The 12,628-nt window shown below is 38.7% G+C and overlaps 1 protein-coding gene across 1 annotated transcript in view; it reads right to left on the reverse strand.

The window, feature by feature from the left end:
* The window catches only part of SAR1B (secretion associated Ras related GTPase 1B), a 31,449-nt gene extending 19,251 nt beyond the window's left edge, over positions 1 to 12,198 (reverse strand). The window contains exons 1-2 of the mRNA XM_082649792.1: positions 12,085 to 12,198; positions 1,696 to 1,771 (exon numbers count right to left, since the gene is read on the reverse strand). Of these exons, the coding sequence (XP_082505918.1) occupies positions 1,696 to 1,753 (58 nt within the window). The 5' untranslated portion in view covers positions 1,754 to 1,771; positions 12,085 to 12,198. The remainder of the gene's footprint in view (positions 1 to 1,695; positions 1,772 to 12,084) is intronic.
* Between the last annotated feature and the right edge of the window lie 430 nt (positions 12,199 to 12,628).

Genomic DNA, 12,628 nt, shown 5'->3' on the forward strand with positions numbered 1-12,628 from the left:
CATGTGAGATCCTCCCAGACCAGGGATCAAACCCGTGTCCCCTGTATTGGCAGGAAGATTCCTATCCACTGTGCCACCAGGGAAGTCCCTACCACCCTAACTTTTAAATAGTAAAAGTGTACAGGATAATATACTAAAAGGGAACAACTGCATTTAATCTTTAAAATGAGTTGGACTAAATTCTTATTTTGTGGTAGGCACTGTTAAGCACCTGCAAACATTTCACTTAATGCTCAACTCTGTGAAGTAGCATTATTATCCTCTTTTTTACAGAGGGGAAATGAAGACTCAGAGTTAACTTGCTCAAATGCCGAAGTCAGATCTGAGATTTGAACCTATGTTTGATCCCAAGGCTTTGGTTCATTTTCATTTCTCTATACTGCTTCCTAAAGTTAGCACTATTAACCTTCTTGTTCCTGATTGTGATGCAATCTATTTTGCCTTTTCAACATAATTCAGCATAGATTCATTGTTCTATAAACTGAGATATAGATTCCAATATGTTATAACCCAAAGCCCCAGCAAAATAAAGTTTAAAAGCCTCTATTTCTGACCCAGTTCTTGCAAATATGGGACAAAATATTTCAGTCTGATAAAAAGATTTAAGAATTCTCTTGGAGGTAGTATAGAGAGATCTGACATTTGACCTGTAGTAGAGCAACAGTATAAAATAATGTGAGGAATTATATTTTTAAAAAGAAAAAAAACCACTCTGGGTTTTTAAAAATTTACAACTAAGGTTCAACTAAGAAATAAAAATACAGTGACAAAATTTGATCTTACATTTTTATCCTTTCAATATATAGTAGTCAAACAAAATTTATATTTCCCAATCAAAATTTATTTCCTCAGTCAAGATTATGTTTGTGGAGAAAGAAATATTTATATAGGAGATATCATTCCATAAGTATGGTTGTAGCCAGTTTAGAACTATGTTGACCACTCTGTAATTACATGAAATGCTTCTCTTTCTGCCAGTTTACAAGATGATGGTTATAAGGAGACTAAACTTAGGACAAAATTTGAAAATAGGAGACTAGAAATATTTTCATTAATTATTACAATAATAAAATTGTGTATATCCCAACATAAAAGTTAATCAAAAGCCTGGTTCAGGGGGAAAAAAAAAGCCTGTTTCACCGAAAAATGTGACAAGTCAAGGGTGTCAATAAAAGAATGGGAAGCAAAGATTATTCCTATCTTTAAAATCTATAAAGAGAGGAAAATCACTAGTCAGAATTGCTGGGTAAACAAGACTCATTTAGTAGGTTATAAAATGCCATTTATAATATATGAGGTACTTTATGGAACATGCATTTTTATAATAATAATAAAAAAAGAAACAATGCATTGGATTCCGGTGAGGATTACATGAGGTAAAGCATGTAAAACTCTTGTGCAAACTGGCTAATAAATGGTAGCTATTCCTGTTAATAATATGCTTATCAACAACCTTAAAAGATAGGAATTATTATTATTTTACAGATAAGGAAATTAAGGCTAAAGTGGAGAAAAGAGTTTGTCTAAGATTACTTTGCAACAGGTATAATGAGTAATTGAACATGTTTGTATGATTCCAGAGCCCATATTTGTAATTACTGGGTTACATACAAAGAGGCTCTGTACAAATAAAAGACACTTTTATATAAGTAGGATTAAATGGGATAACAAAAGAGAACAAAGGGCCAACATTACCTAAAAACTGTAGCACACTGCTGAAACCACTGTAAATCCAGTCAAATATGAAGGACATAGCCAAATCTTATAGGGTCTGGAAAAAAAAGTGTTTTGAATTTAGTAGTCAACATTAAACACCAACAACATTAAACATCAACTGTGAGTAAATAATCCTACAACCTTACTACAAAGAATTAAACACTCTTTTCCATGCCAGTCTAACCTGATCTATACTGATGAATAAAAAACAAAATGTCATTAAAATACCAAGTAGAGACCATTCTTTGCCCCTCAAAGTAGCAAACATGAAAAAATTATAACAGTCAAGACTAGAAAAAATGTGGTAAAAGAAGCATTATTAGTGGCAGTATAAATTGGTACAAATCTTTTTCAAAACCAATTTGACAATAATGTATCTGTTGATACCATCTGACCCAAGAATTCTACTTTTAGAAATTGTCCTAAATATGGAAAAGCTTATGTATAAAGATGTTCATCAAAGTGTTCCATAAGAAAATTTTTAGAAATAATCTATGTTCAATAGTAAATTAAATATAGTATCTATGGCATATGAAATATTTACCAAAACCTTGGAGTGGGGGATGGGAGAGAAGGGAGAAAAGAGGAAAAGAAAGGAAATTGATCATGAAATAAGTTTCTGAGTCTGATTTTACCTATGTGGAGTAAAAACCCTTTTTCTTTTTCTTTTGTTCTTTTGTAGCAGTTGGTACCAGACAGTAAATTTCTGGGTTTGTTATCTTTCTGCATTTTTCAAATTTTAATCATGTTACTAAATGTAAAAAAAAAAAAAAAAAAGATTAAATCACAGTAGAAAATACAGAGCATAGTTCAATTCAGCATTTACTTGACATGTACTTGATAAACTAATATAGCTAATATGGAAAATAAGAGAAAAAAAGCCTCTTTAGAAAAAAAAATCACTTATACAAAAATATGCTTTCAGATCAACAAAGTTCATTTTCTAGAGCTGAACAAAAAAACCCAGGCCCCAAACTTGGGCCAAGTCCAAAAAGTTTGAAGGGTTGTGCTATCTTTGATATTCTTCAGACTAAGTATGACACACAACACTGCTTTCTATAACTGCCTCTCCCTCCAGTGGGCTGCCAAGCTGGACACAGATGGGCCCACCAAACTCAATATTCTTAGAGGGTAAGATGTTGAGAGCACATCACCTTGAGAGTCAGAAACAGAGAAAAGAGACAGCCTACCTCCAGTCTGTACAAGGCCTAGCAGTGTTTACTAGGAAATCCCCTGGATCCTGGCAATAGATTCTCCCCTCTTCTATTAACTTCTTACTTGAATTAGCGTAAGCAGAATTTTGTTCTTGCAATCAGTTGATTCCTGATTAAGACAGAGTGACTGGCAAACTATGAATAGTTTCATTTGTCAGTGTCACAAGAATGAGAACTACAACAGCAACATAAATATATAAGAATCTATTATCTTAGAAGTTCTCATTTTACTCAAGTTGAAAATTACACCTCCTACTATTATCATTTTAGGTCATATAGAAATTGAAACTTAAAGTCAGAGAAAATATATACAGGTGGCTTGTCTTTTCTGAAGATTCTGAGGTATATGCTTTTCAAAGGGAATCATAATAATTTTCACTGTAGAGAACCAAATAAAGCAGTGGTGTGTTGAGATATTTAATTTAATTTAATATATATTTACCTAGTTCATATTACATCCAAAGTCCAGAGCTAGACATCATGGGGAATACAAATATTGATGACAAACATGGCTCTTTCTCTCAAAAAGATTATACAGTGATAAATTAGCTACACAAATGCAATTAAACTGAAAAATGCTAAAACTGAATAGGATATTATCTAAAATGGTAACAACTCACCCTATAGAGTTTCAAGACTCATTCAAACACAAGGGGAAAAAAATGCCCATACTCTAAGTCCTAAGCTACTAGGGGAGTAATGATCATAAGAGCATAAAAACAAAATAATAAAAATAAATAACAGAGATATGAGGTATTTATGTGCATACCAACAGAAAGAGGTATGGTATGCTCACAAATGCACTTTATATTTTGTATGAAAAAAGAGAAAACCAGTCCTGCTTGTCTCTACATCCGAAGTCCTATTTCCATAGTTCTATGGTGACACCAGGGTACAGCTAAGGAAAGGTTTCTTAGATGGTGTTTAGCCTGAATGGGTACAGCAAAAAGTCGGGAATTGTTAGATAATATGACTGGGGTTAGGGGACCGCAAACTGAGAGTAAAAAATCAACTGGTGCTAATTAGTGATGCAGAAGCCAGATTGATAAACAAATCTGAGACTAAATTTAGACATTAGGTCTTCATGCCTGCTACTTTTAATATATGAACATAAGAAACGATGCTGAATCCGCCTTTCAACTTAGTAAAACAAAGCAAAACAAACAAACAAAAAATATCAGCTACCATTTATTGAACCTCTACAAGCATTATGGTCTAGAGGTTAAGAGCAGGAGCTCTGGTGCTAGGACTTTACTATCTACTTTAGGTAAGTTACTTCACTTTCCTCATCTGTAAAATGGGGATAACAATATTACCTGAGATGGTTATTGTGAAGATTAATTACTACACGCAAAGCATTTAGTATTTCGCATGGAGGAAGCATTTAATTTTAGCTGCTGTTATTATTATTTCTTCTACTACATGGCCCACAGTACTAGACACTTTACAGATATCACCACTAAATACCCCAACAACCTTTCAGAGTACATATATTATTGTTCGCATTTGACAGAAGAAGCTGAAGTTACAGTAAGTAAAACTCAACTATTAATGATAGGCACAGCTAAGTTTCAAACATGAGTCGAACTTCCACGTCCATCCCCTTTCCCTTACATTGCATTGGCTCTCTAAAGCTTTATAATAATAGTTTTAAAGGTTTAAATTTATTTAAGTCATTACATACCATTTTTTAATAACTCCAGCTCATGACTCTGACATGTAATTCCTTCCTCTCCCTCACATCCAACGCCCAGTCATTCCTTAGTTCTATCAATTTCTGCACTGAAGTCTCAAGCTTTCTTTGATGCTCACAGGAGCCACCTAGTCAAAAGCCTTATTGTCACTTTCCAAAACTACCATCTTAACATCAAAATGTGTTTCTACCCATCTGTACATGCCCTCCAGAGTAGCTTCCCCAAAATGTCATCTTGGACTTGTTGCCTAGTCAGGGTGACTATAACTCCCAGTTTGCTGGGGATAGTCTCAGCAAAGTTATTTCAGTGTAATTATTAACAGTGCTTCCTCTCACTCTCAAAAGGGTCCTGATTTAGGTTAAATTATATGGCCACTCTATGCTTGTGGATGGAGAGTCACTGGAGGTTTGTGAGCTGAGAAATGATACATTCAAACTCCTAGGCCAGTATTCCACATTCCACTCTTAGCTACCTTTCCAAGTTTAATACATATTACTTCCCTACTTGTAGCTTTCCCCAGACCAAAGTAAACTGCTTGCCATTCACCACTGGCGACCTGGACTTTTACTACCTTAAAACCTCTGCTCATTATCCTTCCCAGCATCAGAATGTTCTCCCACTATCTCTGCTAAAGTCTCCTTGCCTCCAGCACCAGCCAAATGCTATGAAAGAAATTAATTCTCACTTGAGGGACAGATATAGATGGAAGAACCAAAAGAACCCAGGAAGGGTAAAAGAACTAGAAGAGAGAGGCAAGGAAAGAAGTTAGCCACATTAAATGCAGAGATGTCACAGCTAGCTTTGGTGACAAGGAGAGAACAGTTGACAGCATGAGTAGCCTGCAGTGGAGTGGTAGGTAGTACAGGAGAGCCTATGGCCGGTACTTAAAGCACAGCAGAGCTGTGTGACCTTGAACAAGTTAAAATCTCTCAGGGTGTTTTAAGAGCAAATGAGATACAATGTACAAAGTAAGTATCAATATTGAAAACCTGGCTTCTGTCATTATTGAGAAGAGAATGGGACAGGAGGTTAACAGGCGGAGGCAGTGAGGAAATTCTTCTTTCATTCTTTTTCTTTCTTTTTTTTTTTTTTTTTGCGGTACGCGGGCCTCTCACTGTTGTGGCCTCTCCCGTTGCAGAGCACAGGCTCCGGACGCGCAGGCTGAGCGGCCATGGCTCACGGGCCCAGCCGCTCTGCGGCATGTGGGATCTTCCCGGACCGGGGCACGAACCCGTGTCCCCTGCATCGGCAGGCGGACTCTCAACCACTGCGCCACCAGGGAAGTCCTAGGAAATTCTTCTTTCAAAAAGTTTGAAATGGGATGAGGGAAATGAGGTTTTCTTCTTAAGGAAGGGTGAGGCTTGAGAATGTTGATAAATTGAAAGGAAGGAGCTAGTGGCAAGGAAGAGGTTAAAGATGAGAAAGAGAAGGAATTAACCAAAAGGGTCAAAGTCTCAAGAGGAGCCTGGGCAGAGAGCACACTCTTTCTCTAAGATGAGAAGGAAGGAAGGCCAGGAAAGATGAAGAAGGGGTGTAACTACTGAGCCCGCGCGCCTGGATCCCGTGCTCCGCAACAAGAGAAGCCACCGCAATGAGAAGCCTGCACACCGCAACAAAGAGTAGCCCCCGCTCGCCGCAACTAGAGAAAGCCTGCACAGCAACGAAGACCCAACACAGCCAAAATTAAATTAAAAAAAAAAAAAAAAAAGAATAGCTACTGTGGGGAAAAGATCGAATTAAAAGATTGCTAAAAAGAGCCAGGGACTTCCCTGGTGGCACAGTGGTTAAGAATCCGCCTGCCAATGCAGGAGACGCGGGTTCGAGCCCTGGTCTGGGAAGATCCCACATGCCGCGGAGCAACTAAGCCCGTGCGCCACAGCTACTGAGCCTGCGCTCTAGAGCCCATGAGCCACAACTACTAAGCCCGCGCACCACGACTACTGAAGCCCGCGCACCTAGAGCCCATGCTCCACAACAAGAGAAGCCACCACCATGAGAAGCCTGCGCACCACAACGAAGAATAGCCCCCGCTCACCACAACTAGAGAAAGCCCTCACGCAGCAACAAAGACCCAATGCAGCCAAAAATAAATAAATAAAAATTAATTAAAAAAATAAAAATAAAAAGAGCCAGTTGCTAGGGTTGAAAAACATCACAGCAGTACCAATCTGTACTGATTTCTATCCCTCACCCCCCCACCCCAAGCAATGCTCAGCCTTAGAGAACAAGGAGCAAATAGGGTTTAGGGACTTCCAGAACAGCAAATGAAAAAAAGATAGGGGAGCAGGAATTTGACAGTACTAGAAACAGAGACTGAAGTAATCTGATGAGAAGTTCAGTCTGAGTGGATAAGGTATAAACACAAATAGAGCATGGAATGGGGTGGGGATCAAAGGCAGGCTCCTCACAGAATAGAAATGGAAGAATAGGGGAAGAGTCTAGCTAAATAGCAGGTGTAGATGTAGTAAAAGGGTGCGAGAAGTGAAAGGTGGGTCAGAATTGTGCCTGCACAGTGGAGGAAAATGTGGGGTTCAGAATTCAAGAAAGGATTGGGTCTGGGTGGTGGCCAGCTCCAAGGCCTGGCTCTGGCATGGGCAGCTGAAGAGAATTAGGGGTGAAGGATTCGGGAAGCTGGGCTATTCCACACTGACAGGCAGTGGAATCACCTAGAAGATTGGAGGGTAGCGTTTTAGAAAGCAAGACTGTGAATCAAGTGGCAAAATCCTTACTGAAGATGACTGTTGGTAGGTGAGAGCCACGAGGACTCAGGGAGGGTAGAGTGGGTAAGCCATGCAGGTAAATGGATTTTTTTGCATAAGGATGGTACCAATTTGCTTTTGTATAATTTGTCCCAAGATAACAAATTTAATAACATATATGGGGAAACTCTTCTTTAGAAATTAATGAGATATTTACATTTCTATAAAGTCACGGTTTCTGAGATCCTTAAACAGAAACTCCTTAAGCTAGGAGTAATTAGTCATTTTAAAGTAGAGGGAGTGAAGTAAGTCAGAAAGAGAAAAACAAATACTGTACGCTAACACATATACATGAAATCTAAAAAAATTTTTTAAAAAAGTTCTGATGAACCTAGGGGCAGGACAGGGATAAAGAGGCCAACATAGAGAATGGACTTGAGGACGGTGAGGGAGGCAGGGTAAGCTGGGACAAAGAGAGAGAGTGGTATGGACATAGATACACTACCAAATGTAAAACCCATAGCTAGTGGGAAGCAGCTGCATAGCACAGGGAGATCAGCTTGGTGCTTTGTGTCCACCTAGAGGGGTGGGATAGGGAGGGTGGGAGGGAGATGCAAGAGGGAGGAGATATGGGGATATATGTATATGTATAGCTGATTCACTTTGTTATACAGCAGAGACTAACACACCATTGCAAAGCAATTATACTCCAATAAAGATGTTAAAAACAATAAAGTAGAGGTAAAAATGCCAACTAAGAATAAAAGTTACTTAGCCACAAACAGATACCTGAGCCCTGAGAACAGGTTACACAACACCATGAACACACTATTAAGACATGTGAAAAGCAAAGGTCAAGAACAAGGAAACATATACACGTCAGCAGATTTATTTATTGCATGAACACCAAAAAGGAAAAGTTGCTAAGCAGATTAGAAAAGTGATCTACTCAAGTAACATGAAAATCAGTGCAAAGGGTGTAATGGAACAGAAATTCTCAGATTACAAATAACTTCTGAAAGCCTTGCCCCATTAAACTCATAAGGACAACTCCATTTTTATGAAATGTCCAGAATAGGCAAGTCTTTAGAGTAAATAGATTAGTGGTTGTCAGATTGGGGGGAAGGTGAAATGGGGAGTGGCTGCTAATTAGTACTGGGTTTCTTTTGGGGGTAATGAAAATGTTCTGGAGTTACTGGTTATGGTTGCACAACATGATGAACTAAAAAAACACTGAATTGTACACTTATAAAGGTAAGAAGTGTATGTACAAGTACCCTTTATGGTATGCATTCTCTCTCAATAAAGTTATTATTAAAAAATAAAGAAAATTATATGTTGAAAATTTACATTTTAATATTTATAACTAATATATTAATATTTATAACTAATATTTATAACTAATAATATTTATAACTAATATAAGTAATCTAGCAAAATCATTTAGGTATGAACTTTTTTTTTTTTTGCGGTACACGGGCCTCTCACTGCTGTGGCCTCTCCCGTTGCGGAGCACAGGCTCCGGACGCACAGGCTCAGCAGCCATGGCTCACAGGCCCAGCCGCTCAGCGGCATGTGGGATCCCCCCGGACCGGGGCACGAACCTGTCTCTCCTGCATCGGCAGGCAGACTCTCAACCACTGCACCACCAGGGAAGCCCTAGTTATGAACTTTTTAAAAATATACATAAGGGGAAAAAATACACATAAGATGACAAGATATAACTACTCCAAAAAGTAGTGCTGGTAGAAAATAAAAAATATTCTAAGGAGGTAAATCCTATTCAGAATAGAATTCTAGAATCAATACATTAATAACTTTGGGAAGCAAAGCATGGTAGAGCTGTGATAAAATGGATGGAGTGCCTGCCCTAGAATTTAAAAAATCTAAACTGAATGTGCATCTTTTTTTTTTTTTGGCCACACCATGCAGCAAGGGGAACTTCCCCCACCAGGGATGGAACCTGTGACCCCTGCAGTGGAAGCTCGGAGTCTTAATCCCTGGACCACCAGGTAAGTCCTGAATGTGCATCTTTCGAAATACCATAATTTCATTCTGGGAAACCCAATCTTTCTGAGTGCCAGTTTGCTTCTCCATATAAGGGAAATACCACCTGCCTCACAGAATGTTAAGAATGATTAACTATGATAATGTACATGAAAACACTTTGAATACTACCCCATATAAGTGGTATTAATTCTTTCAAACTAAGTTGATTAAAATTCAAATCACAAAACTTTAAATGCCAGTTTTCAAGTTAACTTCAATATTAACAACTATTAATATGAAAAAGTTTTTTTCATAATGTTCTGATTTTACTTTAAATATTAATAGCACCATCACTGTCACCAGAAAAGGCATTAGAAGAGTTTCCTTCAAATCCAGGTAAGGAAATTTCACTAGGAGAGATTAATCGCAATTTTCTACACAATTTTGTCAGGCTTATGATTAAAATATGTACAAATTCCATAAGATTAGTATACTATCTGTAAACTAATTTAGGAACTATACATACCTCTCTCTCAGATTCAAACAGTACTAGAAATACAAAGGCCAAACTCTGCTTGACCATGTTTTGTAGAATTTCAGCAAGGCCCTATGCCTTTCAGTCGTCCCTTGGTGTCCTAGAGGATTGGTTCCAGGCCCCTACACCCCGTCCTCAAGTCCCTTATATAAAATGTCATAGTATTTATATATAATCCACGCACATCCTCTAGTATACTTTAAACGATCTCTCAATTACTTATAATATCTAATACAATGTAAATAATAAGCAAATAGTTGTAAATACAATGTAAATGCCATGTAAATAGTCGCCAGCACTTGGCCAATTCAAGTTTTGCTTTCTCAAACTTTCTGGAATTTTTTCCCCCAAATATTTTCCACCCATGGTTGAATCCTTAGAGTGGAACCCGTGGATATGGAGGGCCAACTCTGCTAAAAGTATGGACAGTGACAATGTTGAATGTTTTAAGACAATGTTACTTTATAAATACCCCTAAAATTGTTAAATTTTCTTTTTACAAACTTTATGGAAATGGTGATGCAAATAAAAAAACTCTAGAAAACATTTTAGGATTGAATGTATAGCAATTATAATAATGGAACTAAAAACTAAACCTTTTAGTTCGTGTAATGAACAAAAAGTACATAATCAATTTTCCTTTAAGGGAAAGTGATGCTCGATTGAAATAAGGTTAAATCTATGACAAATATAAATAGGATTTTTTAAGAGGAAAGGAAAAAAACCTCTGTATTAAAAAAGTTGCGCACCTAAGTACTGAACTTGGCTATAATGAATTAAGAAAAAAGAAAACTGACATAAGCAATGACAAATTTAATCATTAAAATACTTTTGACTCAAATTGTTCTAAAAGCTATATACAAGGAAGAGAAACTTTTCAATACCATGATTTGAAAATTATTTGCTTAGTAATGTTTTGCAGAAAAATAATTTAAATGAGTTTCAGCCAAGTGTACTTAAAGAAGAGGGTGGAGAAATAATGAATCATTACTACAGAATTCTGATTTATAAGCTTCAAATGACGTGGCAGTGATTTTCATTTCTGATAGCCTACTTTTCGGTCTCAATTCTTGCTTGAAGTGCAAGGCAAAGGAAGGTTAAAATGTACCCTATTCAAACTGCTAATCTGCATAATTAATGACAATGCTTCTTTAATATTTCTAAAATGAAGGCAACACCTTCCTCTTCTGCAAACTCAGAAAACACCAATGAACTATCCTAAAGTTTTTAAAGTTCAAAATATTTTGGTGACGAACGCAAGCCCACTAAAACAACGTTTGATATACACATTGCTTTGAAATATCAGCACCACTAATTATTGATAAAATGTAAACCTTCCTGTATTCCTCATGTGTAAAATAGAGATGATACTATTACTACCTCATTGGATTGCTGTGTGCATAGCTAGCGCCTTACACATAGTAGAAAACAAATGTTCTTTTCCTTCTTTCATTTGCTTCATTTAGACTTACTCTAATTCGTATTCTAACACTGAACACTGGACATTCTTCAGCGTGAGACACAGTGGTAGTATAGATCTTGATATATCAAGAAAAACGTGCAACTAATATTAGGTTTAGTTTTTCAAATTAAAAGGATTTCTTCACCTCATTTTGCCCCATGTACCTAACACCTTAAATTCCTGACGCGTTTGGTTTTTTTGGTCATCAATGTGAGAGTTTTCGCTGTTGTCAAAATCAATTTCTATCTTGTTAGAAACTCGTGAAATAATCCCTAAATCATTGCAGTTTTCCCCCAACAGTTTATCTTTTTCCCAGTCAGCTGGGACTTGGGCTATGGGAAGACGTTACCCACTAGTGGGAAAGGAAGTTCGATTTGTTCCCGCACTAAGTGGGAGAGCTGAGAACAACACGCCGCGTCACAGCCTCTTGAGCTGTCAATGATCCCGCCGCCTTCACCTTACTCGGTGAGGAAACTGAGGCCGAGGGGAAGGAAGGGCTTGCCTGCAGTTCAGAGTCATCTCGTTCATTCCTGAAATAACACACCGTTTGACAGCAGCGGTGTCCTATCCGGATGACCGTCAGAGAGGCCCCGCGAAGCACGAAAGGAGCCCGTCCTCTTTCCCGCCGCCAGATTCCAGGGCAGAAAACAGGAGCCCCTTCCTCGCCCGGCTACAGGCAGGGGCATTGGGTGGGCCCAGGCGCGAAAGGCGCTCCTTCCCCGGGGTCCACAGCTGCCGCCCGCCGGTTCTCCGGGGAGGAGAGGCCGCCACTTACCTGCGATTGGAGAGAACACAATTCCTTGCTTGGCGTCGACCCTACTCACTCCGACACCGAACTGCAAAGCGCGATGGCTGCCGCGGCCCTAGTCTGCGCTAGCTCCTTCCGGGCCGGTGGGTGCTTCTCTCCCGAAGGTTCGCAGGACAGCAGCGCCGTGCGCCTCTAGTTCCGCCTCCTGGCGGTTCCGCGGCCAGTCCCACTGCTGAACGCTCCCAGAACTGGGGCCTGCTCCCCATACACGCCTGAAGGGGCTGCACGGGCTGCGGGCCTAGGCAGAGAAGGTAACACCTGTTCCTAGCTTGGGGAGATTATACGTGACATGCTTTTCTGAAAAAATACATTTTCAAAGTGCACCTGTTTCTTGAGTTCAACAAGTAATTTACAAAATGTAACTATGAGCTTTAAACAAGACTGTCTTGACCGCGGCCGTTCTTTGCTCATGGATGTTACTTTTCTTAAATGTATTCAAATGGGAATACTTGAGTGCCTTGAATGAAAGTGTGATTATAGCACTTCCAAGATTGCTCTTAAGCCTAGGATT

This window comes from Grampus griseus, assembly GCF_964374135.1.
Source record: "Grampus griseus genome assembly, chromosome: 3".
Classification (NCBI taxonomy): Eukaryota; Metazoa; Chordata; class Mammalia; order Artiodactyla; family Delphinidae; genus Grampus; species Grampus griseus.